Here is a 23830-nt window from a genome sequence, read left to right as displayed (position 1 = left end):
TTGAAACGTTGAGGCGCACGAGATGGAACGGGCACAATTTCCAATCCATTAGAATCAATTTTCTTAACGGATTTCCAGGATCGCACGGAACGCACGCGTGACGTACCCGCGGCTCTCGATGTCGCTCGTTTCACCGGTGATTGCGATTCCTCGGCCTACACGTCACGAATAGTTCGCAACAAATCGCTCGACACGAGCACGAACGATCCAACCTAGATAACACGGCATCCATTGAACCGGGAGGAAACGATCGAGTTGCCAGGACAAAAGTCGCCCACGATTTCTACTACTTTTGCTTTTTTTTTTTTTTTCTTCCTCGTCCTTCCGCTCGTTTCCCATTTCCGGTGGAGAGCGCCGCGCTTTCTTCGAGATCGTTGATTTTTCTTCTTTTTTTTTATTCGATCTCGTAGAAGGGGGGATTTTTTTCTTTCAGAATCGATTACATTTTCTTCGCCCCCAAATAAAAGTTTTTGCATAAAATTATGATTTCACAAAGATAGGTGAAATTACGTTTAGAAATGTTCTTTTAATTTTTCTCCCTCTCTTGTCTGATTTATTACTGAAGAAATCTCGAGTTATTAGAACTACGAATTATTCTAATTTCGAAGATTTAACGATTAAATAATCCTGAAAAAATTTATATTTATAAGTAAAAAATTAAAATTCGCTCAAGAAATTTATATCATAACGATATCAGAAATCGAATCCTTGTCGTGATGATGATTTTCATTCTTCGACAGATCTCCAATCTCCGATCGTTCCGTTCGTTTTTCTAAATTAAATCTTCTTCCCGCGATTTCATTCATTAGACCGGTTTCCAACGAAGGAGGATCGATCGATGCTCTTCCAACGCTCGTCGAGAGCGCCGACTCGTTTCATTCAAGGAACGAGACGTGCGTTTTCTCGTTTGAACCGTTAAGGACGCGAGATTATAGCTCGAGATGGAAGCGGGCGAGACGCGGCAAGAGGAAGAAGAGGACGGAGTACGAAAGAACGAAGAGAAAAAAGTCTGATGTCTGGAGAGACTTGGATCGAGGGACAATGAGCAGGAAAGATTCGAGAGGCAGATTGCAACTTTGATGTATCTCCATTTTGGTGGAATTTTAGCGGGAATTCAGGATCGTGAGCACGCGTCTCGAGGTAGCAGTGAACGTTGTAAAATGTAGGTGAACAACTTGTTCGACCAGTCCGCGATAAACTGTTATATGCACTGGCACTATGCCATCCTGAAAACCTATTTCTAATGGCAATGCCAACGACTGGATACTGGAGAAAAGAGAGAAAATGGAGGAAAAAGTTGTAGGCGAATGTCTTACAAATCGTCTGTTCGAAATGATGGATAATTAGTTGAGATCGTTGAGTATCGTTTTCTTGCATTCTTTCCTCGATTTGTATTAGTTGATGTCGTGTAAATGTACATATCATTGGCTATTAACAAAAAAAAAAAAGAAAAAAGAAAAACTAATTTCCGGTCTATCTGGTCAAGCGTGTAAAAGATTTTGTCGAGTGAACTCTTTAAACGATTCGAGGCGATCTCGAGACATTTAATTTTTTGTTTATTCATTTCAAGTGACAGTGCTTTCGAAAAAGAAATTTGCAAAACGATAGTTTTTGTTATCTCGTGAAATGTTGAAATTGATTGATAAAGTATCAAATTCTTAAAAAATTATTATTATACACGACGAGAGAAGTTACTACATTTTACGAAAATAAGAAAAAAAGAAATTATCGAAACAAAATTTGTGGAAATAATTTCGTTGGTATTTCGGGAGAAATAATTTTTATATCGAGATCAAATATACAATTATATAGGATAAAACAATTATGATGATCCTATATTTCATTACATATTTAAGTACACGGTTGATTAACGACAAGAGAAACCGTATGAAATGTTAGGTTCTTAGTCTGTTAGACTTTCGATTATAAGGAAATAACCTGATTTCACGTTGCCGGATTGAATAACGAAAGGCCATATCGTAGTACTACATGCTACATCGTAATCATTCCGTAATTCCTGAATTTGGTACGTAGCAAATGGTCAAATACCTTGGGAGAAAATCTCTCGCTTGGTTAATGAATTCACCTGGAAAGTTTAATTCACCGCGAACAATCGGTCGTTGTATGCAAATATCGAACATGTACACCGAACTCACGAAAACAAATCCCGATGAAATTCGTAAAATTACATTTCGAATTACATTCTCCCCTTGTCTTTCTATTATGCAACGACTTCTCAATATTTCAATAACAAACGCATCCGCAGGAAAAATGTCTCTCTCTCTCTCTCTCTCTCTCTCTCTCTCTCTCTCTCTCTCACGCGTCAAATTTATCCGTACACTTACGATCGAAACGAGAAAATTGAATTTCGTATAATTCCAAAGATAAAGAAATCATCTCGACGGATATCTACTTGATAAAAATCACGAGTCCAAGTATACTTTGGCACGCGAAGCGATGATCATCGCGTGTTAAAAACGTCTCGCCACTCGTCATTCCGTCAGGATAAAATGAATTATCGAGTATAAGTATAATTATCCACGAATTTTTCGTAAAACGTGATCAAATTTTGATAAATAATATTCATCCAATATATCGTGTGACACGCAATTTCTTCTTGACCAATCAATCAAGACGTCCTCCGAATTTTTGTCAAACGATGCTCGTAAATACGATTTCCAGGCTTCGTTTAACCAATCAAACGTCACTAATGGAGATAGGTGGCGTTGTTTCGCGAAATACGTGGAAATAATTGCCACATGTATACCGATTAGTCGCGCTTGCCATAATTACAGCAATTGCTCCTATATAGGCGGAGATCGTGTTCGACTCGGTTAGGTTAGCCTCCGTTTCCCTCGTTTAAAAGTTCGTCAGCTGACTGGTGGCGCGCGCGCCCGACTAACCGGTCGAATGGCCTGGCCGATCGAGTTTACGGCCGTAATCGAAAGTTTTCACAGTTGACGGCCACCAATGGAGATTGCGGAAAATCAAGTGGAAACAGGTCGAAGGCATCGCAAAAGGCGCAAGGATCGGCGGTGAACACGTTTATCCGATTGAACGAACCACGAACAATCTCAAATGGCTTAATCCCTTTGGTGACGACCCAGTTTGGCGAGAGCCAATATGCGCGCGCGTGTGTATGTGTGTGTGTGTGTGTGTGTGTTTACTCTCTGCGGTTTGCTCTCGATGCAATTATCGGTGATAAAAGATTCCATTTGTGGTTTTCGATCATTGATCAATTTTCTTCTTCTTCTTCTTCTTCTTCTTCTTTCTGTACCTTTTGCCTGGATGCGTGCATTCCATGTGCGCTGCCGTGATTCGAAATCCACGTGAATCGTGGAAAGATCGTGCATAATCCACTCGTTCATGATATTCGCGTATACGAAATAAACAAATGGCATCCCATTCGTTCAAACGAAGAAAAATCGAAACGAACATACGTGGTTCGTCGAGTGAAATTGGACAAGAGCATCGTCTTTTCTATTTCGACTATACATTTACGAAAGTTTGCGGAGGAAGATGTCTTCGTGTCAAGACACGATCGTCCCAATGAGTCGTAAACACATCACCACGATTTTCTTCACATAATTTTTCCCGGACAATAATTTCTCGCTACACAATCGATCTTGTATCATCACTTCACTCGCGGCCACCTGTCCAGGTCGACGCGCGAAAATCCACGTACTGAAACAACGTTCGAGGAGAAGAAGGAAAAACAGAGTTTGCGAGAGGAGAGGAAGAAACGCAGGAAGAACATTACTGTAACTGGGGGAGAGGAAGAGAGGAAGGGAGGAGAGGGAGGCTAACTGGATGGCCGAGAGAAACAAAGGAAAGAAGAAGAAAAGGAAAAAGAAGAGAAAAACGGAGCGAAAAGAGGAAGCAGCGGGAGGAAGAAGGTCGAAGACCGCGAATCCCCCCAAGGACGAGGAGGATACGAGACGCGACAACGAGTGAGAAAAGGATAGGTGATGGTCGTCGAAGCGCGGGAGAATAAGGAGGAAGGAAGAAGCGGGACCTCCAAGTTAGATGGTACGCAACGATAGAGAGAGAGAGAGAGAGAGAGGAGAAAGAGGAGAGAAGGATGCATCAACGTGCACAACAACAACAACAACAACGTTAACGACACCGGGAAGAGAACAGAAGAGAGCAGAAGAAGAAGAAAAATGACTCACCGCTCTTCCTGCCTGACAGCTGCGTGACGCGTATGGCGATCGTGATCCTCGCGCATTCGAAGAGTATCGTCGCGAGGACGAGCGTGGCGATGCGGCAGCCGGCCAAGTGCGATCTCATGCTGTTTGGCGGGAAGTTTCTCCGTGGTTGGAACTAGATCTCCGACTTGTGGCAGAGACTTGCTGAGGCAATGGCTCAGCGCCGACTGAGACGTTCTTTGTGGTCGCCGCGCTCTATCTCGACCGTCACTTCTCTCTCTCGTCGCCGTTTCACACCGGCGATAGCCCCCAGGGGAAGCGAAAAACTAACCACCAACTAACTGATCGGGCTGCGAGCGACGACTGGGAGGGCCTTTTGCTTTGTTGTTTAATAACAACGCCGGGGCCCGGCGCGAGGTCACGGAATTCCCGGTTCCCGAATTCGATCGTTCCCGGCGCGGAGGCGCGCGTGTGTGCGTCGCTCTTAATCCTTTAAACCCGTAGTCCACTGTGTGCTGTTGTACATCTATTTAAAACCTATCGCTCCACCTCGCGCTCCTTACTATTGGCTCCTGCCCCAATTCCTTGTCCAATGATACACTCTCGCGCGCATTCACCTCCTTTTCAGATCGACGACGTGCAACCGAGGGGGCCGGAGAGGTGGCTATCGGCCGGCAAGGTGGGTAGGTGGTAGCGATATCGGGTAGGTGGTAATACCTCCGGATGTTTGCAAGGCGCCGCGCTAATAATCATCAAGGCATAAAGGTATGGAAAAAGCGACGTTCGAGTCCCCCCGCTCCCCTCCCCTTCCCTCCCCTCCTTCCCTCCCTCTCCTCGCGACGGCTCCCGGCTCCTTCCTCCGATGAAGGTGAAGGGGTTTTAGGTGGGGTTCTTGGAGCCGTTAACGTCGTTGCCTGGCCGCCCTTCTACGTGCCCGTTTCCAACCGTCTAAGAGCCCGTCTGACTTCTTCGCACGGTGGTAGGTGCACGTGGAGGGGCGCCTCGCGTGTCTACGCTCTAACCGCGTTTTCGTTCTTCTATCTATCAGAAGTTTCATCGCGTGGACGCTCGATACATACAGTCGGGTCGACTGGCCTATCCTTTTGCTTCTCTCCATTGCGTATCAGAAACGAACAGATTTACGAGTTTTCCTTTGAAACCATCTCTTTGGACGGAGATCGATCGACGCCGAAATCTGATCGTCTTCGATCTTTTTATTCTATAAAGAAGTTAACACGCAACATGTTCGGAATGAAATTCATAGAAAGACAAGATTGGACAAGTCTTGTCTACGATTATGGGTTTCCATTTCGATGTACCTGATAAATATCGGTGGATTATTGGCTATAGATGCTATTTATTGATCGATGAAAAATCTGTAGTGAATGGCTTGTTTAATTTAACGTGTCTAGCCTTGATTTCGAAAGCGGTCGAATAACGCGACGGTTGCCGAGATTTATTCAAATGGTACGCATATTTATCGGCATGTTCCCGGATCGGGTAAAAATATCGGTGGCTGCCTCGCCACCGATCTTCGATTTCTCCTTTCTATTTTGTTTTTGTCTATCGTCAAAAATCCGCATCAATCCGGTTGTTAATTTTTTTCGAATATCATCGAAAATGTCGATCGCCTTCAATCTGCGAAAAGACATTTGTACATCGCCATTTGTAAATCTGGCGCGATGTTGAATGTCACGATAACGTTCGATCAATAAGAACGATTTACAAAATTGTTGTAAACGGTTTGATTGATTTGTTTAACAAAAATAGACAAAATAACTTGGATCCATTGGTCAATTGATCGATGATAATTGAAGATGTTAATTCTTTTTTCAATCGTCGTATAAATTAATTAAATTTAAATCCGAATAAGATGCGTAACGTAACGCGTTTTCAAATATCAAACTAAATATTTTTAATAATAATGATGAATAAACAGGGAGCAGACTTAACTTGTTGAGTCTAATTACTCAAAGTATCAAAGTTATATCGAAACTAATTCAATTAATATCACTGTATTTAGATAATACCTTTTATTATTTTACTTTTATTATTTTATTATTATTATTATTTTATTATTTTATTATTATTTTTTCCTGTATTCCGTCATCGAGTTGGTTTAAACTAGTTTCACGCCGTGCTATTTAATCATTCGTTACCGTAAAGAGCGGACACGCGCCACCTGTTATAGAATAACTATCACGGCGAAAGCTCGTAAAAGCGATTATATCGAAGGTTTGAGCGTATCGAAAGGATCCGTTACGTCAGGAAACCTCGTCTGTTCGTCCTGGATTCGTGCTAGGCCGCCTTCCGGTTGCCCACGAAGAAGAAAAAAGAGAGAGAGAGAGAAAGATGGTGATCGTAATTATCGAATGATGCATGGAGGAAGTGACATTTTGTGTCTTCTGACGAAATCTAATCGATTCAAAACCTGTTTCACCCGATCGAGAATCGATTCCGTGAAATTATTGGCCTAGCTTCAACCGGTGGCAAACGAAAACCACCACGTTGGAAGACGTTATTATTATTATATATTTCCATGTTAATCGCGTACCGATCTATACACGTGCCGCGTAATTTATTTCACTTTTTAATCTGATCATTTCATACGCGTGTTTCGTACGTGCCAAAAGTTTTTCGTTTTTTTGAAAATTTCTTCGACGAAGTAAAAGTAAAAGTATTATTTTCAACGCGTAAATCACAGGGTACCATCGAAAGTGATTTGTATCATTCGATATATCCTTATTGAATATTCATAAACTATATACACTTTTACAAAAGAACAAGAGGAAGTTTATCCGAGCATTTTCGATTCTTCTTCCAGGATGCTATTAAACAGTGTTTCTCAACCGAATAATATATCCCAAACAATCTATTATCCATTCTTCTTGTAAAATGAATTTTTCATATAATTATTAAACGTGAATAATTTCTATATGAACATGTCAAAATAAATATCGAAAATTTTCATTATAAAAATTTCCATATAATTAATTAAATCGATCACGAATCGTTAGACCGATCTTTACCTAAAAAATATTTTCAAATTATTATAAACATTCAAAATTCTCATAAAAAAAATGTTTCTATATAAATTCCAAAAAGCAAAACTAACTACCACAACTTCTCCGAAACTTCTCCAAGTGAGTTGAGGATCCAAGGCACGAAGTAACGAAACGTTTCTAGGAAACGTTTCGAAGGGAAAAGTGATGAGAAACGAAGAGAAGCAAGAGCGAAACGACGGGGCGGGATAAGAAGGAGGAAGGAAAGAGAAAAATCGCCCGCGCTTTTCTCTCCCGCGTGGAAAGCAGGCTGAACGAAAGCAGGCTGCGTAGACGGAGCGAAGCGTGCCAGTGAAAAGTGATTTGTATCACGGACACGCGACGCATTTCAACATTAGGCCTCGTGCCTGGATCCAAGTTTTTCGAGCATCCTCCGCTCAAATACCAAGGCATGGTTCAACGGCATCTCTCAATTCCGAGGAAATCGAAAGGGAAGTCGAAACGATCGAGATCGATGCCAAGTTACTGTTGGCATCGATCGCCAGTTGACACGCTCGATGGAACGATGCTGATGGACTCGAGCCTCGAGTGAATGGAACCGATCCACGCGACTGCCTCACTTCGGATAAATTTCACATTTCACGTTCCGTTTTGCTCCCTTTCCTTTCCGCGCGTTTCTTCGTCACTTGGACAGGTTTATCGGCGTTCGATCGTGGAAATTGAACGCGATATTACGATTCTTTAAATTGGACAGATATAATTTTAGAAAGGTTCGGTTTAGATAGAAAGGGACAGGTTGGATAACTTGTGGACTGCGACTGGTTTGTATTTGAACGTTCTTATTGACCGATTTAGAAGATATTGGCGATTATGCGTGAATGGCAACGTTTGGGCGGTTTTTAAGCGAAAAACCTGATTTTTGTTAGACAATTATTTATTTGAATGGTGATTAATTGAAATGGCGTTGATTCGAAGTAATTGGGTGCGAGATTAATAAATTTTATCGATTTTATTTTTGTTAATTTTTAATCGAGAACAACGTCCGGTAATAAATTTATCGAATATTATTTCATTAATAATGATAAACTTTCGTAATCACTATTATTATCATTATCATTGGCACGAAATTTTTCTCTCTCCAAGCTTTCCAAGCTTACCTCTTGTTTTTGTCAAAATAGGATTTCCCTCGAGCATACACCCGCTGAGTTAATTTACACTTTCTCCGCGGTGAATGAAGCCCGCTTCGAGCCCAGATTCATCATCCCGACGAGTTTTTGTCACCGTGAAAGTCCATTATGAAGTAACGTGTGTTTCCCCGGAGGGGAATCAGCTAATTGTTAAATCAATGGCAACGATCGCAAAGAAGAGAGGTATTGTCCTGCGAAATTTACGACTTCGTCGCGGGAGAAACACCGTGGAATTTACACCGACCGAAGAGACTGTTTAGAGCTATAATTAGCGTGGAAACAAGGAAAGAAAGAAAATTCAAAATGCGCAAAGCATTTCTTCGATTCAACCATTCCACGTTATCTTGAATTAAATAACTTTCGTAGTACGAGAGATTATAAATAAGCAATTAAAACCCCACTCGTTGGACTCCAACGAAAATTTCTCAAGTTTGCGGAAATTATTCATTTCTCGAAGAGCAATGTGATCATTAAATCCTTCCCCTGCCATTCGTAAGACTCGTAAAAACAAGCGACAGAACGTTATTCTCGTTGGTTGACAGCTGTATCATCGAAGAATGCATCATTTTTTCGTCACGATGCATTCAATGAATGCCTCTCCACCGATTTCCTCCGCCTGATTAACTCGATTTTTCGATTGTAAAAGTAAGCGTGGAACGTGCCTCGTTCAATATCCAATATCCTTCTTCAAGATGCACAGAGAGGAGGAATTATATATATTATATCCACGAGAGATTATTAACCATGGCGCTTAATATAATAATGCGAAATTACGAGACCGTCCAGCCTCGTTGCTCGAAGGAACAACACTGTGCTACATCGTTGACGACCAACCACCTAGGACTCCCGTTTTACCAGCCATTGTGTATATCCGCGTAAGAAATACTTGTTACGCAGTTTCGAGATCGATCGGTAAACATTCACCGGTCAGAATCCAGTTCCAGAGAGTCCTGCTTCTATTCATTCCCGTGATATACTACGATCACTGCTCGAATCCACGAAGGATCGCGCGAGTGGAAAAAGTGCGCAGTTATATACTACAGATATACCCTCCGTTTCCCTCGATGGATTGGATAACACGAACGAACGGGAATAACAAACACCGATGAATTTTAGAACTTCGAACGATCTGGATCTATTTTGTATTTGTCCACAGGTAAAAGCGGTTGAAAGCCACGCGCACGAGTCACAGCCTCGTGCAGTTCCTGCTATACCATATTCCGAATGTAGATCGTGACTGTGTACACATTATCGATCCCTGGGATCGTGGCCGTTTAGAAGGTGCACGGGCAATGACGTAATGAGCCAGGCCATTGCAGAATAACGAGACTAGATTCTCGATCGAATGTAGCTCAACCGGATAAATGTTCCTCTTCCGAGTGGACAGAGAACGAAAAACTTGGAAAACTCGTGGTTCCAGTATGCTTTTGCTTATTTGCGGATTCGTGCTTATAGCGTGCCTCCCATCTCTCATTCTTTTCGAGAGGTTTCGTTGTTGGCACACTGTCGTTGGAAGGAAAGGGGAAAAAGGTAAGAGGCGCGACACGAACGATGATTACAGCGATCGATTCCGTTCTGTTTCAGGAGGGGAAAGGTGATCTTTGGCGAGGGTGTGCGATTCCAGAGATTATGGATAACCGTTGAAAGCTTTGGAGAACGGTGTAAATATCTTTGGAATGGCGTTGTGGAACGGCTCTGAAACGCTGAGCAACACTTTGGAAAATATTGTGGGACTGGCTTGGAAGAAAGCTCTAAAACCTAAAACTCGTGAAAGCTTTAAAATGCTTTGGCATTATTCGAAAGAAAGAGAAGTATTCCGAATACTATGGCAAAATTCTTTAAAAGCCTCTAGAAAGCTTCGATTCGAGCTCTGAAAAGCTCTAGAAAGTCTTAAGCTGCTCTAAAATACTTAGCCCTGAAATATTTTAAATACGAAGGAAGGATAAAAAGAATAGGAAAGAATTTTATTATCTGATGTAAATATTTGTGCGTTTTTTAAGAGATAACACGATTCAAAGAGAATAATTAGAGAGTTTTGCCTCGAGGGATAATAAAAAAATAACAAGCACAAAGAAATAATCCCTCGTTACAAAACTTGGAAAAAAAACTTTCTAAAATTCCGCAATTTGATTCACTTGTTATCGGTATGCAACTGAGATAACTCCACCAATTTGCACACACTCGGATATATTTTCTTTAAATCCTTTCCTTTTTCCTGAACTCTGGATATACACTTCCTGCTCGAGATCTGATCTCGCGAATCGAAAACTACGCAATCACTACGCCATTTTCTCATTAATTGAAGGAAATAGCATTTGTTTAGACGCCATTCTATTCTCTAAAACTGGCAAGTGCCTTACTGGAACCAGATCTTTGACGAGGAAACGCCAGCAACGAAGGAACAGGTGTTGTATAAAACCAATTAACGTTTTATTACTTCGATACTTATACCTAATGAGGTGCATGCGCGAACAGCTACCTGCAGCACCTATTTTACATATAAATGATCGTAATTAAAGTTCATTATGAAAACAAGTAGGTATATATATATATTTCGATCTCAACAAGATGTTTAATCTTACCAAAATCATTTTCTCGATAAAAGAAAAATATATATATGAAATTTATCATTTTGACATTTTTCGTCGTTCCAATGTTAATATAAATGATTTTTATTAAATTATAATATTAAAAAAGAAGTGAATGATTGGATGACGATGGCCAATAGTAGCTTCTATTGTCACGCGTGATTCAGCGTACACGTTAATTGCGACTTCCTGAATTAACAGTTCCAATTACACTCGATGGTAACACTGTATAAATTGTTAATGATAGAAATGGATATAAATTTATCGAGGTTATTGATTAATCAGGAATCAGAAAACGTTTCGCTTTCGATGCTCGAGTTTCAAGCTTATACGTGACTAAGTTACCTCTTCTTCTACGAGTTAAAAGTGATGCTCTGTTGCGTGTACACACATGTGAAAAACACTTTCCTCGCTATTTTCGCTGCTGACTCAATGCGAAGGCGTATTGTCTTGTATGGAGAAATGGCACAATGACTTACTTCGATAATCTTGATTTTATTGATTTTACTGGCATAAAAGTCGATCAAATTCTGAAAAGATTCATTATATAACTTATTCGAATTTAAATATTTCTAATTGTCGAAATATCGCACGAATCTTCTAAAATTATTAATTTCTCTTCTCTCTTTTAACTGGACTCTCAATTCATTATAATTATTATAATTTTAGATCTTTATCGGAGAATCTGTATATTTAATCATCCGATCGATTCGATTTATAAAGATCATTCGATCCTCCTGCAGCATCACGTTTAATACAACGAAATCTAATCGTGCCTTAATCATGACAAATTCACAGATCGTGAACCGTGTGACCTTAAATCACAATAGAGGCTCTCTTTCAGCCACAGTTTCAATAATACGATCTATCCGTTGCCTTCGATCTTGTAACCCAGATTCCTCGCGGACGAATAATAGCGTTCGATTCATTCATAGCCAAGGAAGATGACAGGTAAGATGATGATAGGTCATTGGAATTCGAACGCAATTGCATAAACTAGTTAGCGGATTAGACAATGTGTAACCTTTTTGGAAAATCACTGATGAAATGAGTCCTTTGTGACGTAGAAGTCGCTGTTAACAGTTTTTTCAGTTAATTAATTTTAGCACTTTGGGAAATTTTTTCAATATTGCAAAAAAATTTAAAGAAAATTACGTAAATGTCGAATCCTCGTTGGATTTTCTTATACGAGGAAAGAAAGGATTGTAATTTTTTTCCAATATTGCGAAGAAAAATAATTGGATTATACGATTCGACTTTGAACTATTCGAACACGGGATTCAATCTTCTTTCAATCCATTTTTATTTATTGCCAACCAAAGAATCAAGAATCCTTGCCTCTTAAATTACTATACATAAATCATATCGCGTATTCTTAATAAATCTTACTTTTTTCATCGTCTGAAACACAAATGGCGGCGATACGATTAAGGTGCCACACACGTCGATCCCGGCAACCATTCCTTCCTTTCAACGCATAACGGAATCGTGTTATTGAAAAATTCGAAGAAATCTCTTTTTCTCTCCACGCCTATTAATTACGTTAATAACGGAGAATAAAATCAATCGCGAAATGGCAAGTGTTGAATTATAATCTGTAACAGAAAGTCGGGTAACAATTAAGACGATTAAACGGCGCAAAATGATGATTATGATCGAAAGAATTATGCGAACGTAAATCGAAGAATCAAAGTATAGAATCCAAGTGACTTCTTACATCGGTAATTTTTCAAATTAATTTTAGAAAAAATTAATTTCTCGAGTGCAAACAATGCAAAACTAAACTTGCAAATATTTACTATTATTCTTAAATTATAATATTAAAAAAATAATTTCTTCCAAATTTAATGGATTTGAATTAATTGCATTTAAAATTTCTTTTTTCTTTTTTTTTTTTATAGAGAGAATCTTACGATCCAAGACAGTTTTACATTACATAACAAATATTATCAATTTTTTATCCTCGTTAATAATTTATTATAAAACAATTATAAACGCGTGTAACGAGCTTTCGATTCGTATTCCATTGTATATCATACGAAACGATATACATTCAGGCTTACACAACACAATATTTCTATCCCAATTAACGAATCGATCTTGCCCATTCCGAATTGTCGATCGATCTTATTATCGCGTTAATAAAATTAAATTGCACGAATGTAATCGAATAAGTAATACTTCTCGATTCGTGACCAGGCTTATTTCGCGTGTTGCGTAACGCTGTAACGCAGCGTATAGTACGTCGCCTAATTGGGGCGGGAATCGAAAATGGGAATCTAAATCGACTCGACGAGATGTCGCATCATTAAGGTCGCAAGAAACTCGGCCTCGGCAAACTTCCGCCTCGTTACAAGCGAAATTTTAATCGAACGTGGAAGGGACATCTCATTAATCACCGTGTTATCGAACCAATCACGGTGTCCACAACATTTATCCATTTGATTACTTTGATAAAAACTGAATCGATGAAAGATCGTGCGAGACCCGATTTTCCACGCGGATCGTCAATTGCTGATTGATAATCAATAACGTTAATTAAACGAGGATAGGCAGATAATAAACGGAATTGCAGAGGAATAATTGGGGAGGTTTCTGGAGAGGAGGAAACAGAGTTAATTATTTGATTTGATTTAAATGCAACGTGAAAAATGGGGAAGGAATTTAATAATTACGATGGAAATACGGTTACGAGGTTGGGCTTGGAAATTTTTAAATTACGATTTGATTTAGATTAATTAAATATAGAAGGAATCTAATGATGTGTGAGAAAAAAATATCTCAATTATAAAACTTTTAGATAATGTCAAAACGTAATGTAACACGGATAATAAAATAAATGTTGACTGGGCAGTGGAAAACAATAAATAAAATATACGGGTTTAGCTGAATGAATATATTTGATTATACGTGATTGCGCGTATCTGTTTATAAAACATTTGAAATACGTGTATCGAAGAGAAACAAATAGCTACCAACTAAATGAAATAGTAATGTTGCTGACAACATTCAATAATGAAATCATATATATATATAAAATTTCAGTGAACTTTAAACTTCTATAACAATAAAAGTCTAAAGTACTTGTTCATTCGATTTTAGATTTCTCCTCTCTCGGAAATCTGCTCGACCGTTTGCACGAAATCGACGAAGACGATGAACGAAGATGAAGGAACGAGATATAAAATATCCCGCGACGCAGGATAAATTTGTTCACAGAGCAGATCGGGAACAGTTTTGCTAATTGGAGGAGCGATACGATCGGAAACGCGCGAATTAAAAATTTCGCCGTTTCACTTTTCTTTCCTGCCCGACTCTCTTTCCACTATTCGATCCCATGGGAAATCAATCAATAGATAGAGAAACGTGTCAAGCCCGATATCGATCGATACAAGGATATTTACGAACACGTCTCACGTATGCGGAAAGATCGGTTGTGTAAAACCGTCCAGGCCAAGATCTCGGTTTTTGATTTGGCGCGCGTTGACAGGGAGCCGGGGAAGGCCGGCTAATAATCGGATAATAAATCGGAATATTTCATAACCGCGGGATCATTTACCGCGGCAGGAATTTTGTGAAATCCGTAAAAGAAGTCATAACTCGTGGAATGCGCCAATTCCAGCATACATTTCATCCGTCGAAAGGTTTTCTTTCCTTCTCTCGTTTCTCAAATTCGTGAGAAATCGGGCGAAGGTATTCGTTTTCAATACGAAGATAGATTTTTTTTCTACTTGCGAAGAAGAACTTTTTTTTACCACGCTTCTTTTGCAGCTTTCTACAGACAGTCTATAAATTTGTGGAATCTTTAACGAATCATTTCCAATCAATATTAATTATCACATGCCAACGAAATATCGCAGATAAAAATGAAAATATCGAAATGTATAATACGTAAAAAGATTCGTATCTCCAATTACACTCAATTAAATATAAGACTCTGAAAAAAAAAAAGAAAAAAGAAAAAAGAAAAATCACAATTAAGCGAACGAAAGCCAGAAAAATACCGGGTATAGTCTCACCGGTATAATACCTTCATTAAAATAATACCGCTATTAAATCTCTGGTCGTGCAGTGCATTGGTTCGAAACAATGCATGTCGATTGCTGTGAAGATCGAGTATCGTGAGCCAAAAAGCGAAACCGCACGGATATAAATATTTCCTGTACATCTTTTCTTTCTTTCTTTCTTTTTCTTTTTCTTTTTTTTTTTTTTTTTTTGCAAAAAAAACTATCGCGCAAATTTTACCTGCGTTAAAACGCAAAACACCAGTTGAAAAGAAACGGTAAGGGAAAATCGTCGCTGAATAATGCATGGCTCTAATTTTCTTTCCCTCCACAATCGAGGAAAGCGTTTATAACACGTGTTACAAAATTGTAATAAAGTAACCGAGAATTATGAGAATTAAGCGTGAAAATACGTTATGCTTAATACTTTCGTTTTTCAGGTGATCTGCATATAAACGGAAACGGCAAATGGGTAAAGGCAAACTTGTTTATCTAACGGTGATCGGTCCGGTTTAATTAAAGGTTTAACACGCATGGGCGCGTGCACGTATACCGAAAGTTGTTCTTCTTTTTTTTCTTCTTTCGTTATCGGATAACCGCTTGACCAACCTTTATCAATTGACATTTCAGGCGATCTTTCGTAACTGACAATAACGTCCAATCGATGGATAATACGAGCCGAATCGAGCGCGATCAACTTTTTTTTTCCAACACCTTTTCTTCTCTTCCCTTCCTCGTCCAACCAATTCACAGCGATATCGCAAGCTGCGAGTGTATTTGTTATTCGTCGACCCACAACAACACGCATGCCGTAACATCCGTTGTTACATTTCTATTTTTACATGGGTCATAAGAAGTCGAAGCATAAGAGGAATGTGTATGATCGTTTAATTGCCATTTTTTCTTTCAAACGAATGGAATACGAGTTAAATTAGCGATCGATATGTAGATTTTTTATTAACACACATCGTGAAATACAGCGTCGTGTGAAATATATGTAAAGCTTTACTTGGATCTAATTGATTGTACGATGATAAATGAAATATAATTCTACGACTTTCTCAGCGGAGGAAAAGATTCGTATCTAATGTTGTAAAGTTTTAACGTGCGAAAGGTAGTGGTAATACTAAAACTGTTCACAGATAGAAATATAAACTCCTTCGCACTCTTCTTTTTCTCCGCGTGGTGGAAACGCGTGTTCACGTGGAAATATATAATTTCTTCCATTTTTTTCCTTCTTCGTATTTCCACGCATTTTATCCCCCGACTTCCTCCTCGCGAAAATAAAAGTTTCTCACATTTACGAAAACAAAAATTCTGTACGCGTTCCTGCACACAGAAATACGAGTAGAGATAAAGATTTATCTCCTTCACTTTCTTCTTCCACCCATGTACTTCCCCTTTCACGCAAATAAAAGTTTGCCGTGTATTCTTATTTCTCCCTTTAATAGCTTGATGCACGTGATGATTTACAAGATGTTCACTTTCCGACAAAAACTTTCGAGAGGCGAGTCAGGCAACGAACCGCCTCTAATTGGGGCTGGCGCACGCCGTAAAAAGAAGAGGCAAGGTGAGAGAATCGCGCCTCCTTCTCTTCCTATTCTGCCTTCCTCCATCCATTTCCCTATCGAATTAACTCCCTCGAAACGTGATGAGAAAAGTGCGTTCGACTGAAGAAATTTTCCTCGAACCACCCATATTATTGCCATTATTTTTGATAGCTCTTTCGTGCCATTCTACGGCCTTTGCTTTTTTCTTTCTTTCTTTTCTTTTTGCGCTTGCCATTGTAAACAGAGGTGTTCGAGTGTTTCACGCTTGATAAATGACTTTTCCTCTTTATTTCTTTCGCTCTCGTCGAGATTCAATTATTCCCTTAAGTCTTTATACATCATTAATAATAATTTTAATTCACTTCTGAATATTAATTTGAAGACTCTTTCTTCTCAGTAATGTTTCTTCCAGAGGAAACAAAAAATTTTAATATTAACAAACGCGAGAATTTAAATTTAAACCTGGAGCAATGGAACAAAAATAAGGTAAATTGAATCGCGTAATCGATTATTCCCTAGAATTCTTGGAAAGAAAATTGTTTAATCGTAATTAAGGATAAAAAATTTGATCAATGATAAAAAAAAAAAATAAATAAACCATAGTGAATTAGAAGTAAAACGAACTATCATTGAATGTAACTCGTAATTCGTTCCGTACGTACGAATTATCGATCATCCTCGTCTCGAATTCCCGGAAAGAAACCGAGGAAATAGTATAATGATAACGGTGAGGTATATCGAGAACATGACGTTAAGATATTTTAATTGCACCCTCTTTTAAGTTACACCCGTCCACCATCGTGGATAAATTGCTTGGGCAGAAATTCTTTCGATGAATAACAACTCGCCATTAAATAACACGTATCGTCAATAGAAAATGCATTGCGAAACGCCGCGCTGTCAAGCTAGAAAACTTGTCGTTCCGTACTGACTGTGTTCAATTGGCGTAATAAAGTCGGTTCACCACGCGACACACGCGATATTCTGCAATTTAGAAGAAGCAACTTTATTTTATATATATATATTTTGATTTATTATTTTTGATTTGATAAGATAAAATTTGTACGTATATCTTATATTATGTATAAAGAATATCATTACTTTTTGTCTTTTAATTTTCTATTGTAATTCGATTTAATTTAAATTAATTAATAAATTATAATTCACAACCACACATCTCTTCACGCACGCAAATAAAATAATAGAGATTGAATTAAAAAAGGAAAAAGAAATAAAAAGTTGAAATTCATACGAGTTCTGGTCTACTTCTACTCTATTATATTGTTAATTGCCTGTTAATTCGTATCTGCATTAAAAGGCGCGTTAACCATGATTATTCGTTCAGTGGCTATTGTTCACCAACGGGATAACTTTTATCAAAATTTATTATTAAATCTCAAGATCTTGAACAAACATCTTTAGATCGTAGATGTTAATATTTAGAATATATAATATCGTTGAAAATTTTATCTCTATTTTATTTTTTCCTTTTTTCGAAACAAAATTATGCTCTAAGCTATTTAGAAACTTCGCCAATACTTTCTCGAACGTCCATATTATTTTAACTTTTGAAACATCATTTGACAAGGATCGCTTTCATTCGCCGCGCTCACTTCGATACATCAACTTTTCACTTTTTTTTATTTCAAAATTAACATATCAAAATTCCTTCTCTTATACAATTTATAAATTGATAAAATAAATTTCATCGTGATAGATATCAAACGATAATAGATTATAATAATAATACGATTCCTCGTCGATGCTCGTATTATTATTCGTTCGATTAAAACGGTTCCGTTATTCGTCAATCGTTATCCTACAGTCAATCGCAAAAATGTTCGTACATTATCTTACGAGGAAATTCTAACACGGAAATGATGAATTTGAATGAAAAATTTCTCTTCAAATTTTCAATTTCTTTCTTTCTTTTTCTTTTTTTTTTTTTTTTTTTTTGTTCATTCTTTAAATTTCTCTTGAGAATATTTTTTACAAACAGATAATGCGGAATTAAAATATATTAAATATTTAAAATTTGTATCATACTATCTGGAAAAATATAAAAATAAAATAAAAAGACATCGAAATTATAACAATTAATTTCATTCTTTTCAAAATAATATTTCGCTAAAAAAAATTAAAATTATTTTCACATACTTTTATTCTTAAATAAAGTATGTTTTTGTAACGTTTAATTATATACTTTTTATTTTTATATTTTTATGGCCATATAAAAATAAACAATCAATCTGTAAATATCATGATATGCAAATACTTTTTATAACCACTCGTATACTCATTGCATTATCATTGGCCATCCTTACAAATTCCACTCCAACTCACGTAAGATAAAGATTTTTTCAACCGACTGTACGCGATTCGATGACAGCATAATTTTCAACTTAACACGTGTACGAACCTGAAACGAAAATTTCAAAGTGAGAAGAATTACGTACGATGCGTTTCACTGTCGCGTTAATCACCAACGAAATTTCGGATAAGATGAAAGTGCTCGTTTGCATGCGATCTTCCCAACCTTTTTTTCTTAATTGGCATCCACGTGTAGCGTTCAATCGTGAAACAATAATAATAATCGAAACGTTATGCCTTGGGCGTGTTTCACGACGTTGAAAGGATTACCTCTGATCTGCAAATATATTTACGTATCGTATGTATTCGTGTCTGCACGTCGTTAATTTAATTGGAATTAACCAGATGAAATATATGGAGGGGTAACGATGAGAAGAAATTCGTGAAATCGTTTGTTGCCTGATGAATTGGAATTCCTAATCTGGAATTTAATTAACTTATCTTATCGAGCAGTTAACCGAACGTGACGTGTAATTATTATCGCGTGAATATTGGGTCAGTGTTGCGAGCGAAAAGGCTTTCGGTTTAAACGTGACGCGATACGAGATGTAGATATTCGATCGATTATCTTATCTCGCCTCTGGATCCTAATTTTTTGGAAAAATCAAAAATTGGATTATCATTAGGGGATGGAAAATTTTTTCGTACGAATAAAAATTAATGTTAACTTACTATTCGTTACTATTGATAGAATCTTTGTAGAACTTAATTTCCTTGTAATTAAAGCTGTATCAAAAATAATTTAATATTTGTATTATATATAAAAAAATTAATTCTAATACACTTTCTGTTCTGCGTAGATACAAGGATCGATTGAATTTTCCAAGATTATTCAAAGCAACTATCTATATAATAAATCTTCTATATAATAAATCTGTCTAAACAAAAATAACAATGGTTGAATACTTTCTCTCATTCTTAAGACGCTTGGTTTATAAAGCAAGGTCGACCATGCAAAAGGGTGTGCCACAACGATAATAACATTATCCATATTCTTATTATATACTAGGAAAAATTCTTTTCATTATTTATTAATATATCATTTAACTTTATTAATAAATTCACCTCCAACGAGATTAGAATTAGCCTTCTCTTCGTCTCGTTTCGTCATCTTATTCCCCGATTTCGTTTCCCATTTCGTGTACGCGCGCTGCTCGATATCCCTCTTCACTTTTCTCAGTAGATCGAACAGTAGATCGTAATCTTTTTGTATCGTACCGTATCCTGCATCTTATCCATTTTATCGTGTGAAAATTCCCATTAGAAACGTCATCCACAGGTGCAGGGTGCATTTACGTATGCACATAGGAAATCAGTATTACATCTCGAGTCGGATTTCTCCACGGTTCTAATCGACACGTTGTGTGATGCAAACATCCTTCGTCCGTGTCCTTACAAGGCAACGAACATTCGTCCTGCGTGTTTATGGAATTTACCTCTTGTCAATTTGGTACGAAATAATCAACGTAATTATTATTAAATTGAAGAAATTGTAGAAATCATTTTTTTTTATTTATTTCTTTCAAATGAAAGATACGTGCCATTTTATTTGATAATTTTTCAATGTTTTTCTTTTTACTGTATAATTCTATTATTTCATCCATTTACTTTTTTCACACTTATCGTAAGATTGATACTGGAACAAAAGAGATGGACGAGTGTCAAAAGGTTAATATATATATATATACGTTTTTCTCTTCCATAAATTTCTAATCTCAAAATATAAAGCATTCATAACCGTTAAAATGTCATTAATTAACCATTAAGAATACATCGTGGATGTTGACGTTCGTCGATATGTCTCCTTCGTCGAAAATTATAAAATCATTCCGAAACAATTTTTTACTGCATCTTATCCATTTATGCCACCAATACCTTCACCTCTTCGTAATACACACTTTCTTCGTAAGAATTTTCATTAATGGTAATATTTCTATGTATTTCCAATAATACACGATTATCCAACACTATCATCATTTTACATTTTCTTACATCAAGTGCAATAATAAACGAACGTTGAACCTTTTTTCCCTCTTTTCTTTCTTTCTCTCTTTTCTTTTTTCCTCTGCCTCGGAATCAATGTTTTACAAAGTTTCTCCTCTAGTTCTACGGCCTAACGCAAAAGCGAAGGAATCAATATTTGTCATTAAACATTCCGACACGTAGAAAGTCGGTGTAACGATGCATCATAAGCCCAGCATTAAATTTATGGCGTGCTATAAATTTCATGAATATTTATATAACCACGAGCGGAGGTGTTTAAACCATGACAAGAGAGCACGTGGCAAGGAGAGAGAAAAAAAAAAAAAAAAAAAAAAAAAAAAGAAAGAAAGAAAGAAAAAAAAAAGATTCGCATTACTTGGCAGCTATGCTCTTTTGTTATTAGATTGACCTTGCGTAATTTGCAATATATGTCGTTTTGGAAGAGAAACGTGCTTTCACTGCACTTAATGCAATTATGATCGTTCAAACGACATTATGAATATTTATGTCAATTGCCATTTTATTCCTATGACTTTTAAATATATTAAATTTCACGTTTCCTTCATTACCTCACCATTTCTCTTTATCGTATGAGCCAAGATATTACTTTGTAATAATACTACGACTCGAAATGTTTGTAATAATAAATTTTTTGAAAGTTTCTCAGTAGATTGAAGTCAATAAAATTATACATTAGTTGCGATCAAAAAGAAACCGAACTGTGTTCGTAAAAATTTTATTAACTTTCAATTATTCTTTTTAATAACTGATCTTTTTATATACCTGAATCGGAAAAATGTTGAGACGAATTTTGAAAAGTGACATTTAAATCGGTATTATAAATATTCTTTTATTCTTATATTTAATGAGATTATCATCTATGGAAGAAAAAAAAATGAATCAGAATCCTAAACTTTCTTCTCGATCCAAGTCCAATAAACTCGACTCGAGTTTATTCAATTATCAACACAGGTTGATAAGCGGGGAAAAAAAAAAAAAAAGAATTCGCAAGAATTCGATAAATCGTTCATTAATTACGATTTATACGATTTAAACAGCGTTTTCGATCTCAATTTTCATCATTCTCAGTCAATCGTGCTCGTTTCGTAGTTATATAGTTGGATATCAATCAAGGAAAGGCCGGCGGCCATCCTCTTATGCGCCTCGTACGAGTAATAAACTTTTGCGCGGGTCACTTCGTTCCTTCGTTTCCTTTCGCGTCCGCGAAATAAATCACTGATTTTCTCGAATTCCATACCTCTAATGTTGATTAGCACACGATCGAACTCTCAAAGGCAAGTCGAGAAAACCGGCCACAGTTCCAACACGCATGGAAACTTAACCGTAGAATCAACTAGTGGTACCCTTAATTGAGCAATTAAACGTTTGGTTCCTTGGTGCTGTTCCGTGGATCGATAATTTTCTTGGATGTCAATTTATATATTTTTTCGACTACGGCCCACGTGATTTGTTCCATGCGAATTGCTCGATTAAAAATCGAACGAATTACCAGTTAGAAAATTCTAGATACACGCCACATAAATATAGATAACAAGATTTAAGAATATTTCTGAATTTCCTTCCTTTTCCTTTCCTTTCTTTTTCTTTTTTCTTTTTTTTTTTTTTAATTGAGATAAAATTGAAATAGTAGAAATTAGAGTAATAATAATAAAGACAGTTATGAAACTGCTAATTAAACTAGTTAGAAAGTGTCGATTTCAATTATACAATCACAATTTATTTTGCAATATTCTTCCTCAACTGTACGGATTCGTAAATCCATTGTTCCAGTTATTATTTCGATTCTTTCTTCTTTCTCTCCTCCGAGTTTGTTCGTGAAAAAGAGCGATCGATATCGACACCATTATTTATCACAATTGGCAATATATTTCAAACCCAATCCTTGTCATCTTACATTTTTACACCAAATATTCGCTTAAAATTTATTACGCGATTTATCATATAAATGTATCGGCCACGTGAAATCTGAATGATGGAGAAAACTAGCTCGCTCCACGCTAATTCAACTAATTTTCTCCTAGTATCCATTAAAAATAACATAATCAACACGATCCAGGTCGATTTCTACATTGTTACCGGCTAATATATACCGCTCGAGTTTTTTTTAATTAATCTCCCTCGAAACGATTTTAAAACGACGATCTCGAAATCCTTCTCCAAGTCTAATCTAGATGGCGGGCAACGCAAGCCATTTACCCGAACGCTTTGATTTCCCAGGATTCTGAGCATCTCATCTGTCTGAGAAATCGGCGAAAAAATCTTCCTAGGCGTAATGTTTCCGTAAAAAAAAAAAAAAAAAAAAAAAAAAAAGAAGAAGAAGAAGAATCAGATTCGCGAGAGCGGAATCACGTCTATCTTACGAGTAATTAAAAAAAAAAATGTCTGTTGCACGTCTACAAGGAAGGAGACATTTACGGAATTTCTCCGCTGCATTCCAAAGGCTTATCCTTTCAATCCGAGATAATATATTCGGATTAGGAATTTTTCTCGAAGATACCCAACGAGGACTTATATATTTTTCTTTCTCTTTTTCCTTCCTTCTTTCTTTTTTACTTTCTACATTTTCGTTTGTCCCCGGGATTCGTGGAATCTCTGTTACATTTCGCGATGCAAGTTAATATATTCGCTTCGATATAAAATATCTCCGAGGTTACGAATATATTTCTCGTTTCTTTTATCTTTTATTTCTTCTTTATCCCGAAGGAAATGAAATTCGTATTTCGCGAGTAAAGTTTCTCTATCTTTCTTCGCCGTGATATATATATTTTCCATGTCATATGGTTTCATATTCGATTATTCTAAGGAACAATAAGTGATTTTCGAGTTCTTTGAAAAGTGTATGGATTTATATACGTTGCTATATTAATATTATTATTACACTCCGTATCACGTTGGAGCACGAAAGAAAATATCGTGGAGCAATATATGTGTGCGCATGATTCTTCGTTTAATCAGTTAAGATCTCTCGTTAAATATA

At 37.0% G+C, this 23830-nt stretch overlaps 1 protein-coding gene across 1 annotated transcript in view; it reads right to left on the bottom strand.

Moving 5' to 3' along the window:
- Positions 1 to 4362, bottom strand: part of LOC122721056 (L-ascorbate oxidase-like) — a 45326-nt gene extending 40964 nt beyond the window's left edge. The window contains exon 1 of the mRNA XM_043948274.1: positions 4173 to 4362. Coding sequence (XP_043804209.1) covers positions 4173 to 4290 — 118 coding nt within the window. The 5' untranslated portion in view covers positions 4291 to 4362. The remainder of the gene's footprint in view (positions 1 to 4172) is intronic.
- Positions 4363 to 23830: the final 19468 nt, after the last annotated feature.

The sequence above is a fragment of the Apis laboriosa genome, unplaced genomic scaffold (genome assembly GCF_014066325.1).
Source record: "Apis laboriosa isolate Shangri-la unplaced genomic scaffold, ASM1406632v1 scaffold13_cov153, whole genome shotgun sequence".
NCBI lineage: Eukaryota > Metazoa > Arthropoda > Insecta > Hymenoptera > Apidae > Apis > Apis laboriosa.
Note: the sequence above shows the minus strand (reverse complement) of the source record. Positions and strands in the feature narration are given on the sequence as shown.